The sequence below is a fragment of the Pristis pectinata genome, chromosome 3, assembly GCF_009764475.1.
Source record: "Pristis pectinata isolate sPriPec2 chromosome 3, sPriPec2.1.pri, whole genome shotgun sequence".
NCBI classification, from domain to species: domain Eukaryota; kingdom Metazoa; phylum Chordata; class Chondrichthyes; order Rhinopristiformes; family Pristidae; genus Pristis; species Pristis pectinata.
The window spans coordinates 80,020,190-80,041,053 of record NC_067407.1 but is presented as its reverse complement, the minus strand read 5'-3'; the positions used below and the strand labels follow the sequence as shown (position 1 = coordinate 80,041,053).

Genomic DNA, 20,864 nt, shown 5'->3' with positions numbered 1-20,864 from the left:
GGAATATTCCTTCACCAAAATACAGCTGATGTCCAAGCACTGGCAGAAGTTCATCCAGGTGTGCTGCAGATCGCTGTTCTAATCTCTCCTCTTTATGCATTAATGCAAAATTGCGGTAAGCAGGTTCGAAGGCCAGCTGAGGAATCATGAGATGCTCCTTTAAGCTTTGTTCCTGATATCTGTGCAGAACCCACCAGTCAGTTGCTGGAGCACCAGTGCAGTGTGATCACCACGTGCATCAGCCAGCACGCCATTGGAATGTTTATTATTTGTCAATGAGTATATACCAGAAAACAGTGGTTGTGCTTCTTCTTGCCCAAAAAAAGACAATTGCAAGTTGAGGTGGATGAAGCAGCTCATGATTGACTCACCTTTGGAGGAGATAAGTGTAGAGCATGAAGATGGGCACCATTCACTACATTGCTGCCAAGGGTGCCCGAATATCCCAAAGGTTCACCCAGTGTGAGAAATAAGAAAAAAAATCCTGTGGTCCACTCCTGATATCAGAAACAGACTCCTTCATCCCCTACCTCTTATTGCACTAAACAGTCTTTTAACTCATTATTTGTCTTTACATATCCTGTCCACAGGGTCCCACAGTGCATTGACATGCAATATTGAGGAACAATTGCCACTCTAGCTGCTTAATGAGCAAGATGTGATACTGGTACTAGACAATACATTTTTTTTTAAAAAAAAGGAAACACCATAATATTTTGTTAAACATCATGTGCATTTACTTGAAGAAACAGAATTTCTTCAACTTGTGTTTGCTATTGCTTCTGAGATGTGTTTGTATGACATAGTTTGGCTTTTAGACCTCTTAATGCCCTGCTCCATTTACCCCTGTAAAGGTAAGACTCAGCCATCAGGACAAGAAGCAGTATGTAGGTACTCGGAGAGGTGATGGGTGTTGGGAGGAAAATCAACGAGTGAGATGCAAGAGCATTTTCAACAAAGTTCTCACTTTTACCTCACTGACACCAATATTTCCTCCTAGATAAGTGCTATATCACATCCCTGCTGAAGACCAGCTTTTTGGAGACACAGAAAGCATTGCAAGACTGCAGAGATGGTACCTGTCATCCTCTTTAAAGTAGCAAGTTCTGCAGTGAACTGTGCTTCAACCTCCGTGCAGGTCACATCTTTCTGCATTCACAGCCCTTCTCACGATTCACTCATCCACAAACGATCAGGTTGAACTTCTTTGTCCTGTCCGCTATTGTGTAGGTTAAGCGTGGCATGTTCATGCGTCCCTGACTAAATTGCTGCAGCATCATTGTATTCTCTATTTCAATGATCACCCCAGGGCTTCAGATTTTCTCCCAAGCTGAGCAAAATTTGTCCTCTGGTCTGGACTCTCCACAGGTGTACCTGCCAACAGTGCTTGTGTGAACTTGTGAGGGATGAATCACCAAATGAAAACTCAATGAATTCTCTAACTGGAGTGTGAATGACTGTAGTGTAGGTATCTGTGCTGGTGTATGGCTGTTTGTCATGTGATAATCACCCTCAGAAAGAATAGTCCCCTCTGAAAAATTGTTCTTACAGACAGTTTGCAACTCTTAATGCATGTCCTGGAAGGCAGAAGAAATGCACACTGTTTTGTCATGGCAGTTAATTTTGACAACCATTATATTTATTAATAAATCACTGTGGGGAAGGGGAGGAAGTCCATACAGGTGTGTCAGAGATGTTTATACTAATGTGCATATCTAACTGAGAGCTCCCAGTCTCTTTACCTCTGAGTAGCATAGAAATACAACAATTTATCTCCAGGGTGTGCTGCTTGGCACCTGGACTAACTTTTGTGGTCCTTTCTTCAGTTCTGATCCTCCTCTTTACATTTTGTGTTCTTTTCTGCAAGAGTCCAAATAAACCTTTGAGCGATTGAGTGAAAGTGGATGACTGGGGGAAAAATGCATCATATTGCATAAAATTGGATGAATAGTAATAGGGTATGGAGATATGGGGAGCTGATGAAAGGCAAGGCAGAATGCAGCTGAAGTCCAAGTGCACGTGAAGAGTGATGGGATTGGGCATTGCTGAAAATACTGGCGCTTATTGTCCATCCCTAATTGTTCCTGAACTGAAGAGCCATTAAGAGTCAAGCACACCAGTGTTTCTGATGTCCCTCTTAGGAAAGACTGGGTAAAGATGGCCAAGTTCCTTTGCTGAAGGATGTTGATGAATTAGACAAATGAGAGGAAAGAGGGTGCATAAAGCACAGGATGTAACTGAATCAGCAAGACTCCTTTAGCACTGTATACTGGACCTGGATAAAACTCTTCTGCTGTGCATCACCTTTACATAACAACACAAGAAAATGAGAGCAGGAGTAGGCCACTCAGTCCGCAAGTTTCATGGCTTGATGGGCCGAGTTTGGGTGACTGAGAGTTTAGAAGAATGAGAGGCAATCTCACTGAAACATACAAAATTCTTATGGTGCTTGAGATAGTAAATTTGGATTTGGTGTTTCCCTTGGCTTGGACGTCTACAACCAGGATTCACAGGTCTCAAATAAGGGGTCAGCCACTCAGGACTGAGATGGGAAATTTCTTCACCCAGTGGGTAATGAATCTTTGAAATTCTCTGTCAAAGTGAACTGTAGAGACTCAATTGTTCAATGTATTCAAGATGGGGGGGGGGGGGGGTGGGTAGAAGAAGAAATGGAAAAGGTGAACAAAGGGAGAGAGAACTTAGGTGGACCAGTAGGAGTGGGGAAGGAATACAGGGTGTGCATTATCTGAAACTGGAAAATTCAATGTTCACACCATTGGGCTGCAGGCTACCCAAGTGGAATATGAGGTGTTGTTCTTCTAGTTTGTATTTAGCCTCACTGTGGCAGCGAAGAAGGCTGAGAGCAGATAGACTGGTATGGGAATGAGGAGAGGTGTTGAAGTGACATGCAACCAGAAGTTCAAGATGGCTGTTGTGGATAGAGTGCAGGTGCACTGCAAAACAGTTGCCTAGTCTTTGTCTCACTGATGTAAAGCAAACCGCATCAAGAGCACCAAATGCAATAGACAAATTTGGAGGACGTGCACATGAATCTCTGCTTCACCTGGAAGGGCTGTGTAGGTCCCTGGATGGTGGTGAGAGAGGAGGTGTAGGGACAAGTGTTGTACCCCCTACTGTTGTAGGGGAGGGTGTCGGGGGAAAGAGGAATGGGTGAGTGGACCAGGGAGTCATGGAAAGAGTGGTCCCTGAGGAAAGCAGAAAGGTAGGGAGAGGGGAAGATGTGACTGGTGGTGAGATCCCATTGCAGCTGGCAGAAATGGCAATATGCTGGATGCGGAGGGTAGTGGAGTGAAAGGTTAGGACCAAGGAAATCACTGATCTGTCTGGGAGAGGGTGGGTGAGAGCAGAAGTGCAGGAAATGGAGGAGCTGAGAGTGAGAGCTTCATCTATTGTGGTTGAAGAGAAGCTATGTTTCCTGAAAAAGGACGTTTAAAAAGTCGTGGAACAGAAAGCCTCATCTTGAGAACAGATGAGGTGGGGAGGGAGAGAGAGAAAATGATGGTGTCCTTACAGGAGATAATATGGTAGGAGGTGTAGTCGAGGTAGCTGTGGGAGTCCATCAATTTGTGTTGATATAAAACTCATAATGTATCTTTTTTTCAGAAATTGCTGGGGTTTTTTTTACATACTAAGAACAGTGAGCACCTTTATTTTACTAGTTATGAAAGAAAGTTTATTTAATAAGTATTGCTTTAGATGAGTTGTAATTGATATATGGGAAATGAAGTCCAAAATCTGAATAAAAACCAAACTGCTTGGGATACTCGGCAGTATTTGTAGAGAGTAAAGTGCAAATTGATGAAGATAATGCTGTCAGGATGAGCTCAAATACTCTTTAATCCTGGAAATTAATCACTATTTATATTTTCTGTATGGTTCAACTGCTATTCACTCCTCTGTTTGAAAAAGTTGATCAAATTATTAACAGAAGTACCTACATTTTCTGTTGTTTAGTTCAACTCAACATAAAGAATATTTTCTGTTTAAACTTTTTTTTGTTTAACATTACTATAACATAAAATTCTTTGCAAACTGAATTTCTTTCTCAATGTTTATTCCTTAGATGCCTCAAACGTCCTGGTAATTGGAACTGAAATGCTGGCCAAGCCAAATGATTATGGATTAATTTTCTTTTTCAGGTAACTTTGCATGAAATTTCTGTACTGGTTAGCTTATTTGAAGATGGTATAACAGTTCAGTATACTCTAGTAGTCACGCTACACTTACTGTATTTTACAGTTCCCAGAATAGAACTAGCAGTGCAACTAATCAGCTTTTTGACTAACTTGATAACCATTCAACAGATTCCACTTTTCAAAGGATTTTTTTGTCATCTCCATGATTCTATCATTTGCAACTGTTTAATTAAGTGAAAGTTGTAATAAATGAAAAAGGGGTGGTGTTAGGTAGGTTTTAGTTAAGTATTAAATATTGGTATTGGTTTATTATTGTACGTGTACCGAGATACAATGAAAAGCTTTTGTTTTGTGTGCCAAAAACATTTTAAGTATTTGACTCAATTAATATAAATATTGACAGTGGTTCTCAAATTTAAATGCATTTAAGCATCAAAGACAAAAAAAAATGCAGTTTATAATTTCTGAAGTACAAGACCTGTTCTTGATCTAACAAGAAGTAGAATGCTAAACCCAGGTCATCGATTAGCTTTATAATATTTATAATGCAGTAACAGGGTACTCAGATCCATACGTCCATGCCAGTGTTTATGCTGTAGGTTAATTGCCTCTACCCTCACCTAACCTTATCATCATATCCTGGTATTCCTTTCTCCAATGCATGTTTCTCAAGCTTCCCTGTAAATGCATCTGTGCTGTCACAATTGCTTGTGCTTATTTGCTTCCACATTCAACCACTCTCAATGACTGGAAAAAAAATCTGAATTTCTTATTTGATTTAATAGCTATTATCTTTGATATTTGACCCCTGGTTCTAGTCTTACCCACATGTAGAAACTTCTTTACATTTACCCTATCAAATTATTTCATAAAGACTGTATTACATTGTACTCGATCCGTATTCTATAGAAAAGGGTGTCAGTCTGTTCAGTCTTTCCTGATATGTACAACTTTTCAGTTCTGTCATTTGTTTTCTCTAAGCAAATTTCTAGGGCAGTCATGGCTCTGCATTAGTGAACTGCTCTGAGATTTGGAAAAGCTTGTGTTTCAATTATTTGATAATTAGAATTAACTTCAGTCTGCCAGGGATCTCATTAGGTCATTGTATACGAGAAATGTTGGTTTTTTGTTGATTTTATGACACCAAGGACAGTCTTGGCACAAATTTGTGTTAAAACACTTCTCTTGTGTCAAGCACTAAATAATAAGTTTCAAGTTCAGTAGTTTTATATGATGGATACACAAGCCCCTATTTTAATTTTATCTATCCTGTGGGGACAGGACTCCTTGTGGTCAATTGGATGTACATACTGTCCAGTTTAATGCTTCTTAAAATCAGGTGGGCTACAAAGTAGTGGTCAATCTAAACCAGTCCTCGGCAATAGGTATGGTTAATATCAGGTCATAGAAACTGAAAGAACAGGAATTAGATTGTTTTTCAGTCAATTTGTATCGCACATTTGATTCTAGCAATATTTTGATGCGGGTGGGGGAAAGAGGAGGGAAGTGTGCATCTGCTTTCCCTGACAAGTTAATGAGGAAAGTCTGTATCTGATTCGTGCCAAGGCAAAGCTGACAGGATTCATTGCAGTGTGGGGAGGATCCCACAACAGCAAGCGAGAACAGAACTTTGGCTTTGCAAACCTTCAGATTTTAAGATCTTCGAAAAAGCCAATTCTCAAAGCAAATTTTGTGTGTTTACGACCTTTTTCGGAAAGCATAAAAGACAGAATTGTTATTTGTTGTTATCTAATTATAAACAGCAGCTTTGATCCAAAACAATTAAAATTCCATTGCCTGAACGAAACCACATATACCTTCCTTCAGCAGAAATCCCAATCTATTCCATCATCACAAATTGATTTCTCAAATGTCCTTTTCACAACTATTACCTCCTTCATCTTTTAAAATTTCTAGTTAACCTAAAGCTTCTCTGTCAGTCACAGGTCAGCATCCTTATCACTCTTTGTCCACCAAGCTCCATTGGTTCTCTTTCCTCCACCTCTGTCCCCAAAACTTCAAACCCCTCATCCTCTGTTAGCTTCCGGTATATGCTCACCCTGTCCTATCTGACAGCACTTCTCCAGCCCTGTGTCCCAACTGTAGTTCTTAGTCTTGCTGCTTCTTCTCTTCTCTAAAATACAGAAGCTGTTTCCTTTCCCAAAAAAAAGACAAAAAATTGCTGTTTTATGAAGAACTCTGTGATTGTGTTATACTAAATTTATTAATAATTTGTGTAAAATGAATTACCATTTTGCACATTATAGATTGTTTCAGTCATGGGGTTCCTAAGGCTGTGAAATAATATTTTATCCAATTTATTATCTGGCTGTTAAAAGATAACAGATGGTCCTCTCTGGGACCTTCTGCAACACTAACGATTTTATTTCTTGCACATTCAGGGAGGGCTCTGTTGTCTTTTGGAATGTGGAAGATAAAACAGTAAGTTGAATCATTCTGTATGTATCTAGGGTACAGTTTTAGTTTGCCTGCTCACTATTTGTCTGTGTGTTTACCCTAGCCCCCATTTTTAGATGAGTTGATATAAAACATTTGTCTTCATTTCAGCCTATGAGACCCACTGCCCACCAGTGGCATAAAATCCTGGCAACACATGCAGTTTCAGTCTTTGAGATATGCTGTGTACTGGTGTATCTGACAGCTCTGATTCTACCAGCCAGTGGGGAGTATTTGTCATTTTTTTTAATCACATCATTTTGCAAAACCTGGGAACTTGCTACCCATTGGTATCGTGCAGTTAATTCTTTTAATATACAGACGTAATTGTCATTTGATGTCAGCAGTTTTCAGTATTCTGCATTTAAAATATGTATTATTACAGAAGTGTGTTTAATTATTTAGAAGCTTTTTAATTATGCACATGCTAATTTTACCAGAAGTGATTTCATCATAAATAAAAAAGATTTGAGTAAATAAAGCTAGCTCTGGAAGTTCAATTAAATATTTTTAAAACTGGTTAGAATGATAAAACCATCCCTGAACCTGTGCACCCAGTCATGATATCAAGGTAGAGATGAAGTCATTTATTAATTAGGTGATGAGTTGCAGCTTGTATTCCTGACTTAATTATATAGGCTTAGACTTTCTGATTGCACAACTTGAGTGTGGGCAATAAACCATTGGGTTACTGAAAACATTAAAATTATGCTGATTGGAAAATCCTGGTTTCAGTGATCTTCTACAGATTAAGATCATTAAGAGATAATATTTTGTTATATGGTTGTTGTTTTTGTATGCTGAGTATTTTTATAAAAGCTGCTTATGAAAGTAAACATGCACTATTTTTAACCAGACCTTCATTTGTAATGGCTATCTGTAGGTGAAACACATCATGCAAACCTTGGAGCCACATGAGATCCAGCCATATGAAATTGCTTTGGTTCATTGGGAAAATGAGGAAGTTAACTATCGGATTTCAGAGTAAGGACAGGCTCTTATGTTAATTGTTTAGACTGTTTTCAATGTTCACTTGAAACTTGAAAGCCCAGAAAGGAAATACTTCTATTCTAAAAAATCAACATGCTGTACTTAATGTCCCACATTCCTGGGTCTGCAGCCATTTCACTCAGAGCCTTAGAAAGGGCTGTCTCAGCCAGACAGGAATCTCTTTAAAAAGTGACTAAATCAGAGTGTCATAATGTCAGTAGGATCCTAGTACTTTAAGTAAATGTTGATGTGCTTCAAGAACTGAAGCCCAGCTACCCTAAATTGCTATCTATAACACTCAAGGTACTGATTGTGTACTGGTGCTTGGGAAGGATGGTCCTACTTCAAGTGGCCTGTTCTCCAAGACATGTCCTACAGGACCCAGGTCTTTAACTTGATGTAGAATATTGAAAGAAGGACATGGGTCTGTAGGTTGTGGAAAGGCTTGCCAAGCACAGGTATTTCACACCCCTTTGCATTAGCACAAGCTGATCAAAGAGAGAGGGGAGGAGAAATGAGAAGGGCTTTCAGCAGAAACCCATTAATCAGTTTGTGGGAGTGCAGTGATGACTGTGAGCTTTTTTGCATGCTTGTGTGCAAAGCCATGATGACAACAGTATGGAGCAAAAAACAAACTGCTGGAGGAACTCAGCTGGTCAGGCAGCATCTGTGGAGGGAAGTGGACAGCCAATATTTCAGGTCGAGACCCTTCATCTGGTATTGGTATTGGTTTATTATTGTCACTTGTACCGAGGTGCAGTGAAAAACTTGTCTTGCATACCAATCGTACAGGTCAATTCATTACACAGTGCACTTACATTGGGTTAGTGCGGAGTGCATTGACGTAGTACGGGTAAAAACAATAACAGTACAGAGTAAACTGTCACAGCTACAGGGAAATGCATTGCAGGTAGACAATAAGGTGCAAGGTCACAACAAGGTAGATCGTGAGGTCAGAGTCCATCTCATCGTATAAGGACTCAGATTCCAGCATCTGGAGTCTCTTGTCTCCATGACAACAGTATAGATTTCTACAGCAACACTTGGATGTTGGCTGGATGCTGCTTGTGCTCCCAGGGAGGCTGAGTCTCCATTCATCAGCTGCTGTCTTGTGGTTGCATCCACTGAGTTGTTGGAAAAGATGGGATCTAAGCTATCCACAAAGCTGATGCTGTACTGCTGCATGACATTGAACACAGGCTTTCTGGCAGGCATCCCAGTACACTATGCCAATCTGCCCCATCAGAGTCTTCATTTCAATCTTCTGCAACACACTTGTGTGCAACCATAGCCCCAATGTGAACTCGCACCCGCACTACCTTTTCAACCACCTGGATCAGCCTACCTAAAACTGATTGTTAGAGACTGTAGACAGGTGAGTGATAGGTTGTGGTAAATTAAATAGTAGTTCACGATAGTGGTCCCATTGGTAGAATGTAGTATTTGATCTGTAGCATTTCACTGACATTAACCACTACTGTGTGAGATAATTGAATTTCTAGGATCACTGATTTGAGATCCTCTGAGCTAAATTCCTGAAATTTACCTCCTAGGCTGTTTGCTCCCAATGTTTTTAATCCGTGCATACCTCACCACTAAACTACTCTATGTACAGTGTAAATGTCGGAGCTGGTGGGTAATGTATTTGAAAGCAAGTGATGATGTGTCTTCGTCATCGCACTGTGCTTCCATTGTCTGAACAGGTTGCAGTTCCTGGCTGTCTGAAAGGTAAAAGGCACAGGATTATGTTAGTATGATTCTGCTAAGGGAAAGATATGGAGCGCTTGATGGTGGTGGGTGGTTGGGAAGGCAAGCTGGGGTGAGAGGTTACACTATCTTCAGCCTGGGAAGCAAGCAATGGTGGAAAGAGGAAAAGTGGGATGTGAAGTGAACTAAACATGAGCATAATCAGAACTTCAATGTTTGTAGCCAGTACACGGGCCACGGTTATAAAACTGTCCATTCCAGTAATGGCCAACATCATCACATCATCTCTTCTGGGGGTGGGTGGTTAAGACATGGAGATGTGCTCACCTTTCTCCATTTAGCTCCTGCTGTATCCGGTTATGCACCTCGAATGTCCCTCTCTAGCAACCCATCAAAGAATGCTGTGGAAATTGTTTAAGTGATGTTGCTGAGATTGGATGAACAGTCAGCAACTTCTCCAAGCTGCGAGATGTAGATGTGAAGCTTGTAGCAGTGCTAAGTGTGAGAGGTTGGCATGGAGTGTATGCCGATTAGGTACAAAAACTGATTATTAGAGATTGTAGACAGGTGAGTGATAGATTGTGGTGAATTAAATAGTAGTTCACGATAGTGGTCCCATTGGTAGAATGTAGCATTTGATCTGTAGCATTTCACTGACGTTAACCACTAGTGTGTGAGATAATTGAATTTCTAGGATCACTGATTTGAGATCCTCTGAGCTAAATCCCTGAAATTTACTTCCTACGCCGTCTGTTCCCAACGTCTTTAATCCATGTGACTGGTGGGCCTCCTGTGGAAACAAATCACCTCTCTTCCTTTCCACCATGACCTTCAGTCCAGGATCAGAAAACCTTTGAACCACTCTCCTCCTTGTTGTGTCATTATTCGCTGTTTTGCAGTTATCACAATTCCCAGCATCTTTCAACTGCACCACATCTCCCCATTGACATGATGGGGCCAGTTTTCAGCTTTGCAAGCTAGATTTAAGAAAGAAATTACAATTTTGCCCCTTACTGATACTCCTGCCAGCTAACAGCACGGTTAATGAAACCTGCACCCTGAAGAGCAGGTAGCACAGTGAAAGCACATCGCCTGCATTTCAACCAATGTTAATCTTGCATCATGGTCTCAGTGCTGGGCTCGTGGGCTGCACCAAGAACATGATCAGTGTTTGACTGGTGGAGAAGCAAGTGAAGCAGAAGAGAGAGATGATATGGCCAGGATTAATACAGAGGAATAGAAATAGGCAGAAATAATTCTCAGACTTTCAGTCCAGTAACTTCATTGAAGTGCTAGTAATTTGGACTCATGTCCTTGGATGTTGATATTCTCTGACATCTCTCACTTCTAGCCTACTGAAGCATCAACTTGAGCACCCTTCTGCCATCCAAGAATAAAAATGTTCCTTTGAGCAGCAGCACCGCTGTATCAACAGTGTTAGGATTCTCTTGCCTGTGATGCATTGTGTCAAGTTGTCTATGAGGCACTGTCTGAGAAGAGCTATATTTGTAGGGCCCTTGGGATCTTCAATATCGATTATCTTGTGGCAATGTTATGTTGGCTACCATTGCTTTAGGGTTAGACAGCTGGAGATAACAGAGTGTATTAGGTAGTGGTCAGCCCAAAGTTATTGCTTTCTATCATGGTGTAGTTGATGAGGACATCCTTGTGGTCTTGCGTGGATAATGATATAATCCAGCAGGGGCCAGTGTCTTGATCGGGGGTCATGAGGCCTTGTGTGTGTCTCTGACAAAACAAGATATCGGCCACGACAAGAGCATGTTCCAAACATTTTGTCAGGAGGAGGACTCCACTGCCCCTTTGCCAATTGCACCTTGCCATTGTATTCCGACCCCCACATTGAAGCTGCCCAGGAGAACCAGGTTGTCTCCCTTGGGATGTTGGCCAGGGTTTTTTGAAGTTGGAATAGAAGTCCTCCTGCAGGTTGGGGCAATGGCACTGATGCCCTTAGTGTGTTGGTTCCATGCTAGAGTGAGCCAAAGAGGCTTAAATCATTGACCAGTTCTGCAGGGGGAGTTAGTGAGATGCCAGACTACCTTATTCTTGATGGAAAAGTTCACTTTGTGAAGATGCAATCCTCTTATAATTGGCCCCTCTAGAAGAAGGTGTACCAACTTCTATGTTCTTTAAACTGGCCCTCTCCTGCCCTTCCTGCGGCACTCAGTGCAGTGATGTCAGTGTTAAACCCGAGTCTGAGTTATGAAAACATAGCAGTATCTAGGTCTATGCTGCTAGGGTTGTCCCGGAGTGTGCTGATATTCAACGTCCTGAACTGCATACTTTGGAATGGAAGTTGCCTGGTTTCTTTTAACATGAATTGGCCATTGCACACCAGCCTTCGTATGGGCTGCAAAGAGTGAGATCTTGATCCGGTGGCAACGGAAGTGAAGGCAAATGAAGGCCAGGCTCTGCTGAATGCTCACACATAAGTGGGCACACACATGGGTGGGTTCAGGCACAGGGGCCCTTGCTCACTGCCTTCTTCCTCATTTCTCAACTCCTCACCCATCCACCCACCTGCCCTCCTGAGTCCACTCTGATCTCCAGCCCCCACTTTGGCTGATTTCCCACCTCTATTTCCCACCCCATATTCTTGAACACGCCCCACCCACTCCAGCCCCATCCTGGCCCACTTCCTGGTTTCAGCTGCAAACCTGGCCAGCATTCTTCTCCTACCCTGACTCTTCTCTGTGGCTGGGTGTTCTCCATCCCCTTCACCATTGTGGCAAACAGAGGCTGGCACAGTGATTTAAAGAGAACCTAGGACTCAGAGGCTACAAAGTTTCAGAAGCCGGAAGGGGGATACAAGCCCCATAGCTTTAGAGTCTGGTGGGAGAAGGGGGCTGAGCAGGAGACATGAACTTTGTGGGTTCAAAGGCAGCCACTGGGTTGGATGCCTGAGCACCAGGAGGAGAGAGAAAACACCAGAGAGCCCATTTCTCTAAGTCTTGGCTTCAAGGTTCAAGGGTTTGGCCTGGGCCTTGGTCAGAGTGGTCAGCAAATAGAAAGTAGAGGAAGCAAGGATGAAGGAGAGTGTCAGAGAACTGAAAGGGGAAGGAAGGCCAAAGGGTCTAAGGAAGAAGAGAATCGAGAGGGTGGTTCACCCAGGTGCAAACCCTCTCTGTGACCTTGCCTCCTGGTCCACTGCCTGCACAGCAAGTTTTTGTGATTATGAAGTTGCTGATATCTGCTGCAGTACAAGCTGTGAATCCATTTTCTTCATGATAGAACAAATCTATTGTTTCAATGCTTGTGAAAATTTTGTTGTGTGCATCAAACTTTATTTTCTAAGTACAGAGGCTTGTGAAACTTCTGCAAGGTTGATCAAGAGGGGCACATTTCCTAGAGCCAAACATTGTGAGGATTTTTGATTCCCTGCGCTATGGGACTACAGAACAGGATCTATTAATAGACCATGGCTGATTTTTCAAACCCTGCCAACTGCTGCAAGCATTTACAATTGCAGCTTGGATCCTGAACATTTTGACCATGTCTGAATGATATTTCGTACTGGGCTTAAATTTAGGAATACGATTCTGCAGATATCACTAATGATCTGCAGGCAAATAATTCAAATGCTTACATTTACACCTCTCAGAAGAATTGTAGTACCTTTACTGAATTCACTGGGCAATGTTTTTGCACCACAGGGTGACACAAATTAAGTCAGCGATACAGATGGCATAGCCATCCATGAGCAATCTTTCATTCCCTTGGGTCAAAAATAAACTACTGACTGTTTTTAATAGAGCAGCAGGGTACAATTTCTGCTCAAGAACGAGTTTTGTAGTTTGCTGCTTTTGGTATTTTCATTGTTACCCTCCTAGATTTACATTTCTAGTCTGCTAGCAGTTACAAAATATCTTTGTTTTCCAAAAGCCTCTGGGTGGAGTAGGTGGAGAAACTGCTGGATTTTTAAACTTCTTGACATTGACAGACGAGTTACCCTAATCTGACATGAATAGGGAACCTCCTTGTCTACAGATTGGGTTAAAATTTATTAGTCTCAGTTGCAGTTGTGTTGCAAAGCAAGCACTTCCCTTCCCTATACCCCTTCAGAAACACAATTCATCTTGATGTCAGCCCACTTCATTCTCTCAACAGTGACTCCTTTCCTTCAATCTTTCCACATGGGTTTCATGCAAGGTCTCTGGAGACGAGAGAGTTTGACAGTTTAGATTGAAGCAATATGGTGGTCCGATCAAGGAAGCAGTTCTTTGCACTTGCAGGAAGGATTTTCCAGATTCCATATTGCCCATTTTGATATTAGCCTAACTAAATTATTAACGAGCAATCTTCCTGCTATGTTTACAGTCTAACAAGTTACTCATAGGTGTTCTTTGGAACTGGAATTTTAGGAGAAGAAGAAAATATGCTTCTTGGAATTGCTGATACATCTGCTACAGAAAAAGCAATGGCTCTGTGAAATTGGGAAAAACGCAGGCAAATGTTCTCTTTCCAGCTGATGAAACTTCTGACACACTGCCTGAAATGGTTACTGTGTGATGTACCAAACATAATAAGATGCTTTCAGCATGTAGTTTGTGGTTTCTGGTGTTAAAATTATCTTTATATTCTTCATAATTGGCTCGTGAACAATACTACAACTTAAGCTTTTACGGTTCATGTTTTCATTTACCAACACCTTGAATCCAATGCAAAAAAAAGGCTATTTTCCCACTATTCACAACACTTTTCAGTGCACATTTACTGCTAATTCTAGGTCCAGTAGCTTGGTCACTGCATCAACCCACATGTTTGTACAAATAGAAATAAGTCTCTTAATTATCTGCCAGTCAGATATAGGTATTTCCTGGAGTAATATATAACAAGACTATTTTTAATCTTATCTAGTGTAATGAGACAGGGGTAATTAGTAATTTCATTGCAATTTATCATATAGGAGATGGTTGAATTTGAGCAAAACACTCTGAAATTAGAATGTTAAAATTCATTAAGATCAATCACATTGGAAAAAGGGTGGATTGGCCAAAGTACATTAGGAAATTAGATTTAAATGTTTATTGGTAAATATAAAAATGACAAATATTTCATTATATGCTATACACTGAAATATATGAAATAACATTGAAGCATTGAATAGCATTGAAGAACAGTAACTCCATGGGGAAAGTGATCCACCCATGGATAACCAAAGGTGAAATAGTATTAGAAGCTTCCCAAGTTACAAAACATAGTAAACCCATGGACTAGTAGAGTTTTGCAAACCAGAAAAAGATAACCTGAAAGTTGACAAAGGAAAGATGGAATATAAAAGTAAACTGGCACAAAAGCTACAGAAATTGCAGAGCTTCTACAACTCTGTAAAACTGGAAGAAAGTGGCAAAAGTAAATTTAGATCCCTTAAATGGCAGAAGTTGGAGACATTATAACTGTGCATAAGGAAATGCCCTAGGCATGAAATAAACATTTCATAATTGTCTCCAATGTCAAAGACACAAAAGTAGAAGTATCAGGAATCCAAAGTTCTAATGATAATGAGGAGCTTTAATATTAGTAAAGGAAATGCACTGTAAAAACAAACAAACTTAAAATCCAACAATCCACTGCATCTGATTCAGGGATTCTAAAAGAGGTGGCTGTGGAGGTAATGGATGCCTCAGTAATCTTACAAAATTGTCCATATTCTGGATCTGTTCCAGTCATTTGGAAAGTAGCAAATGTTATAGAACAGTAGGGTACAGGAACAGGCCCTTCGGCCCACAATGTTGTGCCAATCCAATTACATTAGTACGAAATGCCCAACTAAACTAAGTCCAACACAATGTCCATATCCTACCATTTCCCTCACATTCATGTGGCTACCTAAGATCTTCTTGAACATCCTTATTGTATTTGCCTCCACCAGCCCAGGCAGTGCATTCCAGGCATCCACCCCTGTAAATAAATAAATAGATCTATGGATAAGTTTGCCCCATACATCTCCTTTGAACTTACCCCCATCATCTTAAATGTATGCCCTCTGGTATTAGACATTTGAACCCTGGGGAAAGGTACTGGCTGTCTACTCTATCTATGCCTCTCAATCTTGTAAACCTCTATCAGATCTCCCCTCAGCCTCCCCGCTCCAGAGAGAACAACCCAAGTTAGTCCAACCTATCCTCATAGCATATGCCCTCTAATCCAGACAGCATCTTGGTAAATCTCTTCAGCACCCTCTGCAAAGCCTCGACATCCTTCCTGTAATGGGGTGACCAGAACTGAATGCAATACTCCAGATGTGGCCAAACTAAAGTTTTATAAAGCTGCAACATAACTTCCTGACTCTTGAACTCAGTGCCTCGAGTAATGAAGGCAAGCATGCCAGTTGCCGCCTTTACTGTCCTATCAACCAGTGTGGCCATTTTCAGGGTGCTATGAACTTGGATCCCAAGATCCCTCTGCTCATCACTGTTAAGGGTCTTGCTATTAACAGCGTACTGTCTCTTCACATTTGATCTCCCAAGGTGCAACACTTCACATTTGGCCGAGTTGAACTCCATCTGTCATTTCTCCGCCCATGTCTGCAACTGATTTATATCCCACTGTATCTTTTGCCAGTCTTCTACACTATCCACAACACCACCAATCTTCATATGATCTGCAAACTTACTCACCCACCCATGTACATTTTCATCCAGGTCATTTATATACATCACAAATAGCAGAGGTCCCAGTACAGATCCCTGAGAAACACCACTAGTCACAGACCTCCAGCTGGAATGAGTCCCATCAACCACTACCCTCCTTTTATGGGCAAGCCAGTTCGGAATCCAAACGACCAATTCACCCTGGATCCCATGCATCTTAATCTTGTGGGTGAGCCTCGTGAGGGACCTTGTTAAACACATTAATAAAATCCATGTAGACAATATCCACAGCTCTACCTTCATCAATCACCCTTGTCACCTCATCAGAAAACTCAGTCAAGTTAGTAAGGCACAACTTGCCCTGCACAAAGCTATGCTGACTGTCCCTAACCGGGACCTAGTTTTGCAAATGTTCATAAATCCTATCCCTAAGAATCCTCTCCAGTAACTTCCCTAGCACTGACATGAGACTCACCAGTCTATAATTATTCCCGTTTCCCTTAGTGAATAATGAAACAATATTAGCTACTCGCCAGTGCTCAGTGATTTCGCCTGTGGCTAGAGAGGACATGAAGATATTGGTCAAGGCCCCAGCAACCTCATCTCTTGCCTCTCTCAATAACCTGGGGTATATCCCATCTGGCCCTGGGGACATCCACCTTAATGCTCTTTAAGAGACCCAACACTACCTCCTCCTTTATCTCAACATGCCCTAGCATATTAGCGTGCTCCACATTGATCTCTCTGTCCTTCACATCCTTCTCCTTGATAAATATTGATGCAAAGTACTCATTAAGGACCTCACCCACATCCTCTGCTTCCAAGCACATGTTCCCTGCTTTATCCTCAAGTGGCCCTACCTTCTCCCTAGTTATCCTCTTGCTCTTGATGCATGTATAGAATGCCTTGGGATTTTCTTTAATCCTACTTGCCAAGGACTTTTCATGGCCCCTCCTAGCTTTCCTAATTCCCTTCTTGAGTTCTTTTCTGGCATCTTTATAATCCTCAAGGGCTCTGTTTGATATTACATTCCGAAGCTTTACATACTTTTCCTTTTTCTTCTTGACTAAATTCACCACCTCTCAACATCCAAGGTTCTCTTACTTTATCATCCTTGTCCTTCCTTCTTACTGGAACATACCTGTCCTGTACTCTGTGCAGTTGGTCTTTAAACACCCTCCATGTGTCAGATAGGGACTTGCCCAAAAACAGCTGTTCCCAATTAATTCTCCCTAGTTTCTGCCTAATGCTCTCATAATTTGCCCTGCTCCAATGTAATACTCTCCTGCAGGGTCCATACTTATCCTTATCTATAGCTTTCTTCAAACTCCTTGTGATCACTGTTCCCTAACTGTTCTCCCACTGAAAGGTCAGTCACCTGGCCAGTCTCGTTACCCAACACCAGGTCCAGTACAGCCCCTCCTTTCAACGGACTATCTACATATTGATTGAAGAAACCCTCCTGGATGCACTTAACAAATTCTGCCCCACCTAAACGTCTTACAGCAAGGAGGTCCCAGTCTATATTAGGAAAGTTGAAGTCCCCCACAACAACAACCCTATTAGTTTTACACCTTTCTGTAATCTGCCTGTATATCTGTTCCTCAATGTCCTGGTGGCTGTTGGCAGAGTCTGTAGTATAATCCTATCAGCATGATTGCGCCTTTCTTATTCTACCCATAGACTCAGTGGATGAGCCCTCCATTATGTCTCCTCTGTGTGCAGCTGTGATATTAGTAGTTCAGCTTCTCTGTCCCCTCTTTTACCTCCCTCTTTCTCTTTTCTAAAAGATTGAAACCCTGGAACATTAAGCACCCATTCCTGTCCTTCTCTCAACCAAGTCTGTTATGGCCATAACATCATAGTTCCATGTACTGATCCATGCTCTAAGTTCATCACCCTTGCCCAAAATACTCCTAGCATTCAAATACACACACTTCAAACTGTCCATCCCATCATGTCTATTATTTGGCTCCTGCCTGATTTCACTGGCCCTGACATATACCTTGCTCTCAATCCCTCCACTTTCTGACCCAGTGCTCTGGTTCCCATTCCCCTGCCAAATTAGTTTAAACCCTCCTGGCCAGGATATTGGTTCCCCTCCAGTTGAGGTACAACCCATCCTTGTTGTACAGGTCACCCCTGCCCCAGAAGAGGTTCCAATGATCCAAGAACCTGAAACCTTGCCCCCTGTACCAGTTCCTCAGCCACTCATTCATCTGTTCTATTATCCTGTTCCTGCCCTGACTAGCACGTGGCACCAGGAGTAATCCAGAGATCCTTGGCAGTCCTGCTCTTCAGCCTCTTTCCTAACTCCCTTTCCTCACTGCGAGGTACCTCTTTCCCCCTTTCTACCTATGTCATTGGTGCCAACATGCACCACAACCTCTGGCTGCTCACCCTCCCCCTTGAGAATATTCTGCAGCTGCTCTGAGACATCCTCAACCCTAGCACCTAGGTGGCAACACACTATCCTGGTGCCTCTTTCACTGCCACAGAATCTCCTGTCTGTCCCCCTAACTATTAAGTTTCCTATCACTATTGCTCTGCCTGACTTTATCCTTCCCTGCTGAGCCGGCCACAGTGCCACTGACCTGGCTGCTGCTGCTGTGCCCTGATAGGTCATCCCCTCCCCAGCAGTATCCAAAGGGTTATACTTGTTGCTGAGGGGGATGACCACAGGGGAACCCTGTACTGACTGCTTACTCCCCTTACTTCTCCTGGTGGTCACCCATCTATCTGAAGTCTGTACCCTGGGTGTGACCACCTCAGTAAGATCTAGGAGGCTCTCAGCTTCCCAGATGGTCCTGAGTGCATCCAACTCCAGCTCCATTTCCTTGACCTGCAGATGTAGTCATCAGGGAGACTGCGAGGTTCCCTGACATCGCACATCTTACAGGAGGAGCATTCCACTACCCTAACTGCTATGCTGTCTATACTGAATCAAGGACTAAGGATTTACAGACAACAAAATAAGGACTTTACCTGTGTGTTCTTACTGAAACCTTTTTTTAAAAAGAGCTGCTTGCACTCCCCTCACCTAGGTCACCAAAACCTCAGTCCCCCATTCTAACACTGAATCACTCCAACAATGGCCACTCAGCTTAACCCTAGCTTCTTGGCTGCTGCCAATTAGCTAATTAACTAATTATTACTAACAATATGCAAGTGTGCCTCTTTAAGGGTCCTGCTCACTGAAAATGAACACCAAGCGCAGAAACTCGCCTCTTTTGAAAACTCCTGCCTCTCGTTCCAAGTCCCGGCTCCCACTCACTGAAAACTAACTATACTGACATCATAATATGATTAGGCAGTCAACGTGGTTTTAGAAAGGTTTTTGACAAATTTTATGAGAATGTAAGAAACTGATAGCTACAAAAAAAAGTATATGCAATAGGTTTGATTTTCAAAATGCAGTTGCTATGTTATAGAAAATAAAGCTCACACAAGATTGGGGTTAAGAAACTAATATTGATAGAGAATTGGTTAAAGGGTAGAAACTAGTGTAGGAACAAATGGGCCTCTTTTGGAGTTTGGCAAGCTGATTCTTATGGGATGCCACAAGGATCAGTGGAGGGCCTTGGCTATTTACAAACTGTATTAATGACTTGGATATGTTACAGCCTGTCCTTCGATCTGTATTTGCTGACAGTGCAAAGCTGGGTGGAAAAGTGAGAAGGATAAATCTGCAAAGGAATCTAGACAGGTTAAATGAGTCGGCAGGAACATGGCAGACAGACTGTGGTGTGAAAAAGTAGAGATTTGCACGATGGGAGAAATAAAGAATATCTATTAAATGGTGAGAAATTATAAATGTTGGTGTACAGAGGGTTCTGGGTGTGGTAGTATAAAAAGTGCGGGAAGCTTACATGCAAACACAGCAAGCAATGAGAAAGGCAAATACTATTTGGCCTTTGTTGTTAGGGCGTCGGAGTAAGAAAGCTTTGGTGCGACCACATTGCAGAGGTGTGCGCAGTTTTGTTCTCCATACATAAAGTTTATACTTTAATTGGTGCAGTGTGGATTGATTCTTGGCATTGGAGATGGAAAGTTGACATGATGAGAGATTGGTCTACACAGAGTTCAGAAGAATGAGGGGTGATCTCATTGTGACATAGTTTTATGAGAGAGATTAAGAGGGTAGCTGTTGAGTGACAGTTTGCCCTGGCTGGGGAGTGCAAGACTAGGACAATGATCTTGGGACAAGAGGTCAGTTGTTTAACAATGAGATGAGAAATTTCTTTACTCAGTGGATTAGTAATCTTTGGAATTTGCTAATTAGACTGCTGTGGCTACACAATCACAGAGCACATTTGAGGGTGTCAATGGGATTTTGGACACTGAAGGAACAGAATCAGCATATCTTATTGAAAGGCAGAGCAGTATTGGACTGTATCCTACATTACCTATTTCTTTCTTTCCTTATGAAAGATGTACTTACTTTGGTTTGATATTTATGCTGTGGACATAAGAACATATTATTTTGGTCGAAGACTAGTTTCCAAAGCCACTTGGGGAAAAACACACTTACCCGTGGTTCCTTAAAGGTATGTGTGAGATAATTTTTGGATAAATGCTAGCATATATTGCAAATGGTGTTGTTGATATTGAGGATAGTCTTGGGTTACAAGATGATATCGATCAGTTGGTAAGATGGGCAGAGCAATGGCAGATGACACTTAACATTGGTAAGTGTGAGGTGATGCACTTTGGGAGGACTAATAATTGTAGGACATACACAACGAATAATAGGAACCTAAGGAACATTGAGGAACAGAAGGACCATGATGTACAAGCCCAAGGATCCCTGAAGGTGGCAGCACAGGTAGATAAGCTGGTGAAGGCATACAGGATACTTGCCTTCTGGGGCATAGTGTATTAGAGCAAGGATGTTATGGTACAACTTTATAAAACATTGGATGGACCAAAGCTGGAGAATTGT

General features: G+C 41.9%; 1 protein-coding gene across 3 annotated transcripts in view; it reads left to right on the top strand.

Annotated features, from left to right (window-relative positions):
- Positions 1–20,864, top strand: part of rmnd1 (required for meiotic nuclear division 1 homolog) — a 67,460-nt gene that overhangs the window by 27,364 nt on the left and 19,232 nt on the right. For all 3 annotated transcript variants that reach the window (XM_052012400.1, XM_052012402.1, XM_052012401.1), the window contains 3 exons: positions 4,085–4,160; positions 6,560–6,599; positions 7,498–7,598. In XM_052012400.1, the coding sequence (XP_051868360.1) occupies positions 4,085–4,160; positions 6,560–6,599; positions 7,498–7,598 (217 nt within the window). The remainder of the gene's footprint in view (positions 1–4,084; positions 4,161–6,559; positions 6,600–7,497; positions 7,599–20,864) is intronic.